General features: G+C 37.0%; 2 protein-coding genes across 3 annotated transcripts; both read right to left on the minus strand.

The window, feature by feature from the left end:
- Positions 1-116: 116 nt before the first annotated feature.
- LOC132132488 (mothers against decapentaplegic homolog 9-like) lies at positions 117-7,726 on the minus strand. Of its 2 annotated transcripts, none has more exons than XM_059544880.1 (7): positions 7,381-7,726; positions 5,376-5,958; positions 5,017-5,274; positions 4,021-4,128; positions 3,016-3,237; positions 1,604-1,860; positions 117-659 (listed from the first exon to the last, which is right to left on the minus strand). In XM_059544880.1, the coding sequence occupies exons 2-7, from the start codon at positions 5,785-5,787 to the stop codon at positions 516-518; spliced, it is 1,401 nt and encodes a 466-aa protein (XP_059400863.1). In that variant the 5' UTR covers positions 5,788-5,958; positions 7,381-7,726; the 3' UTR covers positions 117-515. The 2 variants fall into 2 exon arrangements, with proteins under 2 accessions (XP_059400863.1, XP_059400862.1); XM_059544879.1 differs by having other exon boundaries at positions 4,021-4,131; positions 7,381-7,725.
- Positions 7,727-7,960: 234 nt separating this feature from the next.
- On the minus strand, positions 7,961-14,468 carry LOC132132491 (dolichyl-phosphate beta-glucosyltransferase-like). Its single transcript, XM_059544888.1, has 10 exons — positions 14,192-14,468; positions 13,767-13,935; positions 11,003-11,049; positions 10,631-10,699; positions 10,416-10,508; positions 10,067-10,180; positions 9,821-9,880; positions 9,570-9,721; positions 9,303-9,388; positions 7,961-9,165 (listed from the first exon to the last, which is right to left on the minus strand). Exons 1-10 carry the CDS (start codon positions 14,276-14,278, stop codon positions 9,050-9,052), a joined length of 993 nt encoding a protein of 330 aa, XP_059400871.1. The 5' UTR covers positions 14,279-14,468; the 3' UTR covers positions 7,961-9,049.
- Between the last annotated feature and the right edge of the window lie 6 nt (positions 14,469-14,474).

Genomic DNA, 14,474 nt, shown 5'->3' on the forward strand with positions numbered 1-14,474 from the left:
GGTTCTCAGCTTTAAAAGCATTAATACTTATGGATTGTTCAACTTTTTCATATCTGTGTTTGGGTTAGAAAATATACAGGCAAAAATAGAAGGGGGGGGGGGGGTGTATTACAAGATTAAGAAAGCTGACGCAAATGAAAAACAACATGAAATGTTATAAAAGGCACATATGAGCCAAAATAAGACATAAATAAAACAATTCCAGATCAAGTAACATCCTACTAACACATTTCTTTGGCTTCCTATTAGAAAGATTCTGTCTGAATTGATCTCAGCTACTACATACTGTGAAGTAGTAGTGTTTATATATATATATATATATATATAACAATGCAACATTTATCTAACCACTGCTTATTTAACAGCATGATATTGTACATATTTCCTGGCTGATCCTATAGAAGTACCATAAAATCCACTGAAAAGATACTTTAACAAGAGAAAGAGCATTATGTGTCTTGGGGAGTGCTATAAATGTCTATAGGAGAACTATATTCCTCTTGTTCTGTAATGCATTAGGACACAGAGGAAATAGGATTGTGTGGGGAGCCCATCTGGGTCAGAACTTTGTCTAGCCACTGCAGCGGCCCGTGCAGGTGGATTTCTATCCAGCAGGGGGTACTGGTGACGTCCTGACGGTGGTATTCTGCTCCCCAGCCCTGGGAAGAGGACAGATTTCATTCTCAGTAATTGGGCGTTTATACTACAACCAAAGCAATGTTTTAAAAATAGGTCAACAACAATATTATAAAAATCCAATTGTCCAGCAGCAAAAGGAAGTGCAAAACAAAAACTGCAAACTTGTTTCCCCACAACTCTTCCATTTCATATTTTAACAGACAATATTTTACAATCAATTTGTTGTTGTTTTTTTGTCTGCATACATACAAATCAAACAGGGAAAATTGTATGTGTCGTATCAGACAGTAACCGGAAAACTCTAGAGCTATAGGATCCACAGTGTGTTTTGGCAGAGCAAGAGCCATAAAATAGTAAGCCAGAGATTAGAATAACTACATATTATGTTTGCATAGCAACACATAGAAGATATTCTATTTGGAAGTGCTAAACACCTCAAGAGCTGTTAGCTTGTGAATGACGTTGATGACCTTTCTGTATTGTGATAATGCTAAACAGCACCTTTCAACCATACTGTTGGTTAATAAGCTTGACAACAGAATCTTATTTAAAAACGCATATTATTATATTCATATTTAGATAAAACTATAAAAGTTGATTTTTGCATTTTAAAAGAAAAAAACTGTGTTCTAGGCTTGGGTACCGAGAATCAGTTCTTAATCAGATCCGGTTCTATAAAAAAAAAAGAAAAAAGAAATACTAGAACCTAACGGTTCTGATTCCCTAAGGGAAACCTCTAATGATTCCATTCTTTCAAGTGAATCAGAAGCATACCTTACCATCAGTGTAGTTTTATTCCCAGTGTAGATAACTATTCCCAGTGTAACTAGTGACTCTAATGAGTTGGTTCTTTTGCTGGTGGTAGGCAGGGTGTTGCTATGCTGTTTCAGGTGGCTGCTAGGGTGTTAACATGACCTTTATTAGCCGCTCATGATGCACAACATATTCTGTATAAACCTCTTACCTTGACAAAGCTCATCCTGATGGTGCACATCTTGGTAAGTTCATACACCACCTCGAAGCCATGATTTACCGACTGAGACAGCAGCTGGGCAAACAGCTGGTTGTTGAAGATCTTCAGGCTGCATCCACTCGGGATCTTGCAGACAGTGGTGGGATGGAAACCGTGCTGGTAGTTACAGTTCCGACTCTGTACGAAAATACTGCTGTCACTCAGACACTCTGCATACACCTCCCCTCCGACGTAATACAAGTGCACACCTAAAACAAAAGAGGAAAATTTTCAAAAAAAACTGCACATTTATCGTTTTAAGTCATAAACATGTAACTGGAATGTACTTTTATCTTACTTAATGAACATTCCTGATCTTGTCACTTCATTTAAAAATCTATATAATTGTTTCAAATGTTCTTTTTCTTAAAGAGCTTTCTGAATCCACTGGCATCACTAAACCAATAGTCAAGAAGTTATTTTTGTAAATTGTTTTTTTACAGTCATTATTTTAGTAAACTTGTGTTCAGTCTCGTTCTATTCTATGATGTAAACAGTAACTTTATTACACAACAGTAATACATTTAGTTTATTTTTATACATTTAATTTCCATAATAATAGAATTTTCTTGAAAACAAAGTCAGATTTAGGTCTGTAATTACGAACCTAGAATTATGAATTCACTATAGACAGATACCATAAGCGTTTAAGACGCATCATTTATAAAAAGTATAACAGAATATAAATAATGCTAAAATAACAGGTCCTCAAAAAGAATAAAAATAACATCTTAAACAAACACAAAGTTCACACATAAAAGAGTATATCCACATTTGAACTTGGTAAATCCCAGAAATCATTATCCCCAAACCCAGCATTCATCACGTTTTATCACGTGCCAAGCGGAAACCTTAATCATCTCCACTCTCCTGAAGCATCCCAATCTGGATTTTGTCATTGTCCTTGGCGCTCTTCCCACCAGGATCTCTCACACAAGTAGATGGAACTCACACTTGGCCTCCGTCCATCTGTAACCGACGTGTGTATGTGTGCATATTTCTCCCTGTCACTGCTGTAACTTATGGCAACACTTAATGTCTTTCCAACACTGGCACGGTGACACTCATCTAGTGCCCTGAGAAAAGCCAACATTTGGATAATCTGGACTCTATCAGTCTCGCTAGCTTTCTGAAGTGCAGTTTGACTGGAAAGCACTATCTGGTGCAATAAAACAGTGTCCAGCAAGTGGTGATTTTTTCTTTTTATTGCTTTCTCTTGGAACTTAATCAACTGATGGAAGACATTATCAGCAGCTTGGTCTTCTCAGAACAACTGTGTTTCCTGTCTTTTTTTTGATACAAAAAACCTCATCAAACACAAAAATAGAAAAAAAAAAAAAAGAAATGTAAAACTTGCAACAAACCTTTGCCTATGTGTCTGCGAGTGTGTTCAATGGTGGAGTTTCGGTTGACGTTGGATAGTAATCCGAGGCAGAAGCGGTTCTTGTTGTTGGAGGGGTCCGTGAAGCCGTCCACAAGGATGCTCCTGGAAGAGGCATGGAACGTCTCACCCACCCTGTTGTTTAGTTCATAATACGCCACTGAACACCAGTATTCTGGTTCCTCGTAACACACTGGCCTAAAGTCTAGAAAAAAAATATATATAATGTATCGTATCTCAATGTATTCAGATTCATTCCATATTCATGATGCATTTTAATTAGAAATAATGTCATCATCATGATTAAACACTATCATTGTTTGGACACACCAGATTGGATTTATTTTTCTCAAGATTTAAAAAGTTTTAATCTTCTCAAAAGTTTGTAATTAGAAATTACATTTATATGCAAATATAAATAGAGATTAATAAATTCAAAATTTACTTTAATTTGTTTTAAACCAATAGGTTAAGGCCTGTTAACACCAAGAACGATAACTATATGACACATCCACACGATACATGAAAATGTTTATTTTAAGCGCTAGCTGCAGTTTTGTCATTTGCAGCTTTAAATACTCAGGCTCTTTAAAGTCGGGTGGATTTTGATTGGCTCATTGTCAATGTTTTATAAAATTGTTTAACATTTTTGACACTACATAATTATTTTTCAGATTTTATTTTTATTCTAAAATGAATTATTTTAGTACTTTTTAAATACCTTTTTTTCTAATCTTTCAATTTAGCTGCATTTTTTTTTAATTCAATGTATTTTATTTATTTCAATTATTTGGCAAGCGAATATTTCTGTATAATTTTAATTTAAAGTTCAAGTTTATCTAATATTAACATTTTCAGTTTTATTTCAATAAAATAAAAATTTCAACATTTTTAGTTACCAGTAACAACATAACTGAGGTGTGTTCAAAGCTTTTGCACATTTCAATGTACATAAAGCACAGTAAGTATATATAGTCGAGTGTCTCACCTCTATGTGGGGCTGACAGAATGAGTTTGTTGGGGTTGGAGGTCTCTCCAGGTTTCACATCCTCAGATGGAGCAGTCTCCATCATACTGTAGGGTGGTGGAGGCGTCTCTGCTGTGAATGACCAAGATGACTGTATAAATGTATGCAACTCGCTGGCACTATACTTAAATTAAAGGGTTAGTTCACTCAAAAATGAAAATTATGTCATTAATGACTCACCCTCATGTCGTTTCAAACCCGTAAGACCCCCGTTCATCTTCGGAACACAGTTTAAGATATTTTAGATTTAGTCCGAGAGCTTTCTGTCCCTCCATTGAAGCTGTGTGTACGGTATACTGTCCATGTCCAGAAAGGTAAGAAAAACATCATCAAAGTAGTCCATGTTACATCAGATGGTCAGTTAGAATTTGTTGAAGCATCCAAAATACATTTTGGTCCAAAAATAACAAATATTATGACTTTATTCAGCATTGTCTTCTCTTCCGGGTCTGTTGTGAGTGCGTTCACGACGCTGTTGATGTGTGACGCTGCTGACTTGTTTTCTGGTTTGCCCAATAACATAGATAACACGTCAGCGGCGTCGTACATCAGCAGCGTCACTGCAGTCTTGTGAACACGCTCACAACAGATGCGGAAGAGAAGACAATGCTGAATAAAGTCGTAATTTTTGGACCAAAATGTATTTTCGATGCTTCAACAAATTCTAACTGACCCTCTGATGTCCCATGGACTACTTTGATGATGTTTTTATAACCTTTCTGGACATGGACAGTATACAGTACATACATTTTCAGTGGAGGGACAGAAAGCTCTTGGACTAAATCTAAAATATCTTAAACTGTGCCAAAGATGAACGGAGGTCTTTTGGGTTTGGAACGACATGAGGGTGTCATTAATAACATAATTTTCATTTTTGGGTGAACTAACCATTTAAGATCCAAAACTTCAAATAAAATGCTTGAGAAATCACTGCTATTGAGTGTCCATTTGTTGTACCTGTAATTTGGAAGGGGCTCCCAGGGTCGGTGGCACTGCTGGGGGAGTTGGGGTAACTGTGTGCAGTCGGGGACTGGTTTAAAGAGCTAGAGGGAGATGAAGAGAATGAGCTACAGGGCATCACAGGGAAGGAGTCTGGGTAAGTGGCATTTTGGGGCATGAGAGGCTCGTTGTGTAGGGAAGCATTCCGGAACTTTGCCAACAAGCTGTGCTGGGGATTGAACTCACTGTGGCGTGGCACAAGGACTGGAGGTAGAACTGTTTAGAAGAAAAAAAAAAAGTAAGAACAGTAACTTACAGATGCATAAAGCGATAATCAATTTGACAAAAATAAAAGTGGTTTGTTTATCGATTTCTACCTGGCGTCTCCACACGGCGGTAATGATATGGATTGATGCAGATCTCCTTTTGTTTAGAGCCGAAAGGAAACTCGCAGCAGTCCAGTGCTTTGAGCTCATGGTGGGACTGAAGATCCGGCCAGCGCCACACTCTGCAGTAGATAACATGCGGGAGACCTTTACGATGGGACACCTGGAGCCTTCCATCCAGGGATCGAGGGATGGTAACGCATTTACTGGGCTGGCCAGGAGAGCTCAGAGCCTTTTCCAGTTCCTCCATGGCCCCTTTCTTCTTCTTGAGCTTCTTTACGAGGGAATCCACAGCTTTTTCCGCCCACTTTTCCTCCTCATCTCCTTGTTTCCAGCCCAGCAACCTTTTCACAGCTGGACTAGTGAAGGAGAAGAGGGACGTGATGGATGTGGTTGAGTGCATAATGGGATGGGGCGACACCAGGGACTGGATTTTTCTCAAAGCTTGGGGCAGATCTCTTTTAAATCACTCCAACCCAGGAGCCTCAGTTTATTCCTCTACAGACAAGATACAGGCGGGTATAGAATAAACCCGCTGACAGTGATATTTCGTCAGGCAGTCAGACGTTTTTATCTGGTGAAAGAAACAAAGCAGCAAGTCAGAATTGCATTAATAAAATTATAAATGAATTTGAATTCAATTAATTAATTGCTATTAATTTCAAATTACTTAACATTTTTAAAAGTTATTAAATAATTTTACATTTTTTTTTTTTTTTAACTTTTAAATTAAACTTTAATTAGTTAGAATTGAATTAACAAAAAAATGATTTAAATCAGTACAAATGAAAAGTTGAAAATTATGGACATAATCATATAACTATTTACATTGTGGTCAAATAAATCTTTTGAACTTTACACAAATGAAAAATGTACTTTTTGCATCATGGTTATGTGAATTAGCAACAAATTGTCCTTTGATGTCATGAAAAATAATGACAAACAATGCCAAAATCTAAATGAATATTAAGCTATATGACTTCATGTTCTTTAAACAAAATATAATTTCCTGCTTCTTATGATTTTGGGTTGAAATGTAACATGGTTGTTTTCTTTCGTGAGATTCGCCCTATTTGGGTGTAATTTATTGACGCAAAAACTAAATTTTCCTATGGAGATCTTAAGATCTTATACTGGAGCCCAAAATCATGCATCTGTGCATGCTGGGATTTATGAATTATTGCTGAGTTATTGTTTCTGTCAACAGTGTGTTTCTCACTGGACCTCACCTATTCGTCCTCTCCTTCTCTTGCCGAAGCTTTCTGATGCAGAATACGATCTGCTAAAAATCAATGCCGTTTGAGCATTTGAAACCAGAGATGCATGCTTCCAGCTTTGGCCAGACTAGTCAAATAATAGCTTCTGAAAATATTACTGCATGCGATACTAGAGGTGTTAACACACCCCTAACTAATTAAAATAACCAAAGGAGAAAAATTAGGCCATATAGGACTAAAAGCGATGCATGAAATCATGCTTTGGTTTCAAATAAGCACAGGCAGGCAGATCGGTTGAGGGTGAATTCATCTGCACTGTTCTATAAGGCAGTGTGTCCTTATGAAACTGGCGTCTGGAAGTCTGAGTGCTGAGATAGGCTTAATCACCTAACTCCCCCGCAAACGCGCATACACATCCTTCCCATCAACCTCACTTTGTTTTTTTTGCGTTAAGAAATGTTGTAATGTTACATTTAACACTTATTTAAAAACCATTCTAGGTGTAATAACTGTCACGTCGTCTCTCTATAAAGTAGAATCGTTAAACAGCAAGTGGCATCCCAAGCCTATCTTGTTAAAACGGTCTTGTTAAAACGGTCTAATGTTACATGCAAGAAGTTTCAACGTGAGAAAAAAAGTAAAGTGTGACAAAATAAAAATTTAAAACACAGACACTTGTCAGGACTTGTTCTCATAGTTTAGAAAAGTTGTCATTTTTAAATCCTGAAATAAATGCTACATAATATCAAAAGTGCGATTTAACACGTTTTATTCCTTACCTTAATGTGCCAATTCGAAAAACGATCCGAGTTGTCGGGTAATTCCGCGAAACAGCCGAGCGCTGAATCTCGCGCCGACTGGAGGTGTACAGCGCGCGTTTGGATGGACCGAGAGCAGCGGCGTCAGTCTGACTGGAGCCTCAGCGCCTTCGTGCGGAATTCATCCGCAGCTCCTGGAACTCTCCCAGGACGTCAGACACACTGGGCTCATCCCATTCAAAGAGACTCACTCACATGCCTTTTGTTGAGAGAAAACAGGCCATTGTGGGCAGCAGCCTTTCACTTTTAATTTGTTTTCAGGGTCAGGTGACAAGTGCGGACAGTTGTTTTCCCTTTCACAGGAAGTGATGCACCTTTTCTAAAAACTAAAAACTAACAGGTGTTCATAAAAAAAGCATGCTGTATTCTCTGTGAAGACATACGAGATATATTTAACACTTGAAAAGTAGAAGCTTGTTTAAATTAAAATATAAATTCTCATAATAAAAATCAAAAAAGTTTCAGTGCTAGATTCGCGGAGTGCCAAATCGTTTATCGATAGCTCTACTTTTCGTGCGCTCCTCGGCGCGGATGGATACACTTCGATTGTGTGCTTACGGTGACTTGTCTAGTTAATGACGCAAGCCAGGATGGCGACAGAGAGTCTAGAAGTTTGACATTTTCACAGTTTACAACAACTGCAGGGGAACGTAACAATACTCCCAATAATGACAGCTCTTATATCTAGTGCTCTATTTGATCAAATGAGTTTGACAGGGGGAATTCGCTTCCAATGAAAGTGCACCGCAAAAGGATCCTCTTCAATCAAGGTGAACAAGATCATATTATGTTATTGACTAGGCTCTATTATATTTAGGGCGGGGAAAATGCAATACATCAATAGCTGCTTAAATCACTGATGTAAAAAAAATGTGTCAGTATATAAAATATTAAAATATGCTCTTAAGAGTGACTGACCAGATACAGGGGCTAAATAAGAACAAATGCCTTCCTGGTGGAGAGAAAGGGAGGGCAAACAGGATACTCTCTCCAGGGTGCAGCGCAGCCCATTGAGTAAACCACATTAAAAAGCACTGAGTACATGCCAGACCATGGACCATTTCAGTCGGTCAACTGTGTTTAAACCTTATATGAGTGGGATGAGCTTGTTAAAAATGGATTTGAAGGCACTGATATTGAACATTCAGTTAAATGTACACTACTTTCATTTCTTGTAAAAATGGAAATCAGGCCCAGAAATGATTCTTTGATGTTCTGCATTCAAATCTTTTTTTTTTTTTTCAAATAAGCATGATTAACCAAAAAATACATAAAAATACTATATATTTGATCCTTTACCTTCATTTGTTTCTATGAAACATTTTCAAATTAGTTGCATATGCAGAAACCCTAACTGATTATAATTTTTTTTATGAACCATCTGCCCCTTTTTCAAACCGAAACTTAATACAGTATGTAAAACAAAAGATGGAAATGGCAGTATAACATAAAAAAATAAATAAAACAAGGACAATCCCCTTATGTGGTCACGGCACAGTCAGTCATAATATAATGCTAATGCTGTTCACCAACTCTGTTCACAGTGCACTCATTTGTGGGGTGCAATGGGGTGTAAGTTTAACCATTTGCCCCCTTTAGCTCATGAAAAGCATTCTAGCAGTAACAACAGCTACTGAGTTTTTCTCTCAGACTCCAGCCTCCAGGCACCAGTAAGGTAACGCAGTCTGATTAAAACTAGATCCCGGCCCATCTGTAGCCAACTCCAGAACGGCACCAACTTTGACCCTAAAATGTGCCATAAAACAAGTCTTCATTACCTCACAGAGGAAATCACATTCATTTTTCTGACATATACTAAAAAGAGTTTTAATTGCCTACATGCAATTTAAATGCAATTATATTTCAAATCTGACAGCACAAACCTTCGATCTCTGTCCAGTTAACAGCTACTTCTACTACAGGGATTTCAAAACACTGAGCAATGAAGAGAAGCTCCACATCAAAAGCCCTGCAAGGATAAGAACATTTATTTTAATTTAAAGGTTAAAATTGAAACAATAATAACAATAAAATGTAAGAAATGAAAGATTCAAATTTAAAAAAGGTTTAAAATTACTTTTATCTAAAAAGTGCTTTTTGGAATTGGTGCTGTGTGCAAAAGTTGCAGAGATGCTTTAATATACTCTTACCATCGTTCCACATGCAGACTGGAGAAAGTTTTCAAGGCAGCTTCACGAGTGAAGAGCTTAAAACCACATTGTGTGTCTTTAATCCCTCTCACACAGAAGAACCACACCAGGAAGTGGAATCCATACATCAGGAACGTTCGGAACAGAGACCGCTGTCACAAGAAGAATGAAAACGCAAAAGTATTGACAATTTTCTCATGAACATTAACTTTTATACTCCAGTAGTTAGATATTTTGAGAAACATTGTTACCTGAGCCACTGATTCTTTTTCTAGGTGAGCTCTGGAACCACAGGAGATCACCATGTTGTCCTGCATGGACACATGAGAAAGAGAAAAGTTCTGAGTTTTTCAGTGATCTCTTGGCAAGGAAAGGTCTGTTGGTAATCTGATAACCGTATCTCCTGGCTAAACTTCAAACAGATTTAATCCACATGCCACCCAGATATGGGCAATATCCTGCCTGTCTAGTTTTATTTACAAAAAGTGGAGTCTCACAGGCTTCTCATCGATGCTCTCAAGACCTTCTTCAACCTTTTCAATGTCTGCAAATTTAGTCGCTCCGTCTGCATCAGCCATAAGAATGAGCCGTCCGCGACAGCTTAGAGTTCCCTGAGTAGATATAAACACAATAAGAAACAACGATCAACTAATTTATTATCTAAGTGGGTGCAAAATAAGGCTTTAAGCTGAGATTGAGCATATATTTGAACTTCTTTAGGCATCAAGCCATATAACTGATTAATTACTGCGTTTGTTCACATTCCCAGCTGAGTGAGTCTTTCTTCAGATTTCATCTGAAATGTGGATATCACACAAGAATAACTAGGTGTTTTTGTACTGTTACCATTCTCACTGCACCGCCTTTTCCACGGTTCTTCACCAGTGTCAAAACTCTCACTTTTTGCGCTCCATACTTTTTCGTGTATTTCATGGCAACCTGAGGATACAAGTATTCAATTTGAAAACATGCACAGTAACTATTTTATTGTTGTTTGTAATAAATAAATTATATGTATAAATAAAAATTAAATATATATATATATATATATATAAAAGTACCTCTGTAGTTTTGTCTTTGCTGCCATCATCTACCACAATAACTTCATAGGTGAATGTTGTATTCTTCTTCTGTAAAATCAACAAGAGGGTTGATTTTATGCATTTTATTTTATGATTTCATGTCGAGTGTAACTTCAGTTACAGCACTGCCCTCTAGTGGTGGAACACACAAACAGACTCTTGAACAACTGGTCTGCACAAAAGGATCCAAAAGAATTCATTTCTGGATTCCCAGGTGAACTCACACATTTATTGATATTATACTTTTTATTTTGTAAGTACATATGTTACAGAACAATCACAATCACAGATATTTTAATCAGAAAAACAGAACTTAACCATTGAGTCATTTAAATCAATTAAATACTGGACCTGTCTTTTCTCCAGGTAGTCCATGGCTTCATCCATCATAACAGGCACTGTGATAGGACAGAGATATGCATTAACAATATGAATTCTCTTATTTCCAAGAGCAGATTAATGATTTTGAGCCATAAGGATCCAGTAGGGATGCTAACCCAAAATTATATACATTGGTGGTCAAAAGTTTGGAATAATTAAGATTTTCTTATGCTCACCAAGGTTTCATTTATTTGATCAAAAATACAGTATTATGAAAACATAAATTAAAAATCTGTTTTCTATTTCAATATATTTTAAATGTAGTTTATTCCTTTGATGGCAAAGGTGAATCTTCCACATCATTACTCCAGTCTTCAGTGTCACATGATCCTTCAGAAATCATAACAGTTGTGCTGCTCAATATTTTTGTTGAAACTGTGATGCAAATAAATAAATAAACAAAATGCTTTTATTTGGAACTTTCTATTCATCTAAGAATCCTGCTAAAAATTCAGCTTTGCCATAAAAAAAATTAAGTTTTAAAATGTATACAAATAGAAAGAGAGTTATTTAAAATAATACATTTAATAAAAGTTTTTTTTCTGTATTTTGATCAAATAACGCTTTGATGATCTTAAAGGGATAGTTCACCCAAAACTGAAAATTACCCCATGATTTACTCACCCTAAAGACATCCTAGGTACATACTGTATGACTTTTTTCTTTCAGACAAATACAATTGTAGTAAAAACTGTCCCAGCTCTTCCAAGCTTCATAATGGCAGTGAATGCTAGTCGAGATTTTTTAACCCCAAAATGTTTGTCCATCGATCATAAAAAGTTCTCCACATAGGGTTTATAGGGTCAAAGCGATGCATTGGCGTTTGTGTAAAAAAAAAAAAATCTAAAATCTTCAAAATCTCGACCAACATTCACTGCCATTATAAAGCTTGACAGTTTTAAATATAACTCTAATTGTATTTATCTGAAAGAAAAAAGAAAAACAAAAATTATATACACATTTTATAAACCAAGGATGGCTTGAGGGTGAGTACATTTCTAAAACTTCTAAATTATCTAAGCTAACAGAGTGTGTTAAAAATGTAAAAGATTGGATGACTAATAATTTTCTCCTATTAAATTCGGATAAGACGGAGATAATAATTATTGGACCAAAATCGGATGTACTGTTACTTCCTCTACAGTCAAAAATCTGGATGTTATATTAGACAGCAACTTGTATTTAGAAAACCATATTTCCCATGTTACAAAAACTGCATTCTTCCATCTTAGAAACATTGCCAAGCTATGAAACATGTTACCAGTTTCAGTTGCGGAAAAGCTAGTTCATGCTTTCATGACCTCTAGACTGGACTATTGTAATGCACTTCTAGGTGGTTGTCCTGCTTCGTCAATAAACAAGCTACAGGAAGTCCAAAATGCAGCAGCTAGAGACCTTACCAGGTCAAGAAAATATGATCATATTACCCCAATTTTACAGTCTCTGCACTGAAGTGAAGTGACATTCAGCCAAGTATGGTGACCCATACTCAGAATTTGTGCTCTGCATTTAACCCATCCGAAATGCACACACACAGAGCAGTGAACACACACACACTGTGAGCACACACCCGGAGCAGTGGGCAGCCATTTATGCTGCGGCGCCCGGGGAGCAGTTGGGGATTCGATGCCTTGCTCAAGGGCACCTAAGTCGTGGTATTGAGGGTGGAGAGAGAACTGTACATGCACTCCCCCCACCCACAATTCCTGCCGGCCCGGGACTCGAACTCACAACCTTTCGATTGGGATTCCGACTCTCTAACCATTAGGCCACGACTTCCCCACTTCTGGCTACCTATTAAATTCCGTATCAGTTACAAATTATCATTACTTACCTATAAGGCCCTAAATGGTTTAGCTCCTGCGTACGTAACTAGCCTTCTACCACATTACAACCCATCACGCACCCTAAGGTCAAAAAACGCTGGACTTTTGGTAGTTCCTAGGATAGCAAAGTCCACTAAAGAAGGTAGAGCTTTTTCATATTTGGCTCCCAAACTCCGGAATAGCCTTCCTGATAATGTTCGGGGTTCAGATACACTTTCTCTATTTAAATCTAGATTAAAAACGCATCTCTTTCGCCAAGCATTCGAATAATGCATCTCTTAAATTGTGACTGCAGTTGCATCTGATCAAATGCGCATTCTTATTCTTTAGCTTGGGTTAAACTAATTAATTTTACTTTGTTGGAACAGCAGCTATGCTAATGATGTCTCTGTTTGTTTCTATGTATTGTAACTAGGATATACACAAGCTGCAGTCTGGATCCAGAACACCTGAGAAGAGATGATGCTGACCCCCTCAGAGGACCCCAGATGATGCTAACCCTGAATCAACAAACAGAACTAACAAATAATGCTACAAGTGTGATTGCATCATATAATAATTGCTGTTAATAATGTTCATCGTCTGGCTGACTACGTCTTGTATTAATATTTCTGAAAAATCCTGTCATATGCACACAAACTGACAGTCACCACTTATAAGCTACTACTAAATATTGTAGAAACGTAATTTTTTGTAAAGTTGCTTTGTAATGATTTGTATCGTAAAAAGTACTATACAAATTAAAAAAAAGAAAAAAAAGAAAGAGTAAATCATGGCATAATTTGCATTTTTGGATGAACTATCCCTTTAAGATAGTTATTTTAAAAACATTTTAAAAACCTTAATTAATCCAAACCTTTAACCATCCGTGTCTACATATAATTGCATATATCATCAAAACAACTCACATCTGAGTTCCTCGTTGTATGACGGAACAACCACAGACAGCTCCAGCGATGGAGGTTCCATCAGACTGGGAAAAGACTCCTCCTTGCCATCTGCAGTCAAGAAGTGTTTCTCCTTGTCATGGCGAGTCTGATCTACCGTCTTAGCACTGACATGTAGTATGACAACAACCTGAAGACAACAACAGGTGTGACACAAGGGACTAACTTGTTCAACTGGACGAATTGGTGAAGCTGAACGAAAGTGTCACTTATATATATGCATATGAAGTATTTCAAAAACACTTTTCTTTCATAAAAACTGCTTTTAAAACTTGTTTTACAAAATAACAAATCAACAAGAGCAATAATAAAAAATAAAAAAAGAACAACCCTAATATAATATAAAGATGTCAAAACACATGAAAATGCTAATGATATAATTGTACCAATAGTAAGACGATCAGCGACATCATCATCGAATACTGCAATAAGTCATATAAAGAGAAATCCATCATCCGTGTCCCAGTAAACATTGCAGTGCAGGGAAGCCGTCAGCAGTCTATAGCTAAACTACCGTACTGACGCATACAGAGCTGCCTTAAAACGAGCCTTTCGGCGACTTCGAAAGGCGGGACAAACATGAATGGGTGTTGTACTAAATTACGGAATAAATAGTTACATCTCCATTGTTGTACTTTACTTCCAGTCACACAGACACACATATGCGGA

This window comes from Carassius carassius, chromosome 49, assembly GCF_963082965.1.
Source record: "Carassius carassius chromosome 49, fCarCar2.1, whole genome shotgun sequence".
Taxonomy (NCBI): domain Eukaryota; kingdom Metazoa; phylum Chordata; class Actinopteri; order Cypriniformes; family Cyprinidae; genus Carassius; species Carassius carassius.

Bases quoted from the DNA above. Each gene is read 5' to 3' on its own strand.
- LOC132132488 (XM_059544879.1), bottom strand. From the start codon at position 5,787: ATGCACTCAACCACATCCATCACGTCCCTCTTCTCCTTCACTAGTCCA. The intron at 4,132-5,016 runs GTACAACAAATG...GGTCATTCACAG, and splicing joins GAGCCCCTTCCAAATTACAG to CAGAGACGCCTCCACCACCC. The intron at 3,238-4,020 runs GTGAGACACTCG...TTTTTTTTCTAG, and splicing joins TCTGTCAGCCCCACATAGAG to ACTTTAGGCCAGTGTGTTAC.
- LOC132132491 (XM_059544888.1), bottom strand. From the start codon at position 14,278: ATGTTTACTGGGACACGGATGATGGATTTCTCTTTATATGACTTATTG. The intron at 11,050-13,766 runs GTGAGTTGTTTT...GTCCTATCACAG, and splicing joins ATACAACGAGGAACTCAGAT to TGCCTGTTATGATGGATGAA. The intron at 10,700-11,002 runs GTCCAGTATTTA...TTGATTTTACAG, and splicing joins ACTACCTGGAGAAAAGACAG to AAGAAGAATACAACATTCAC.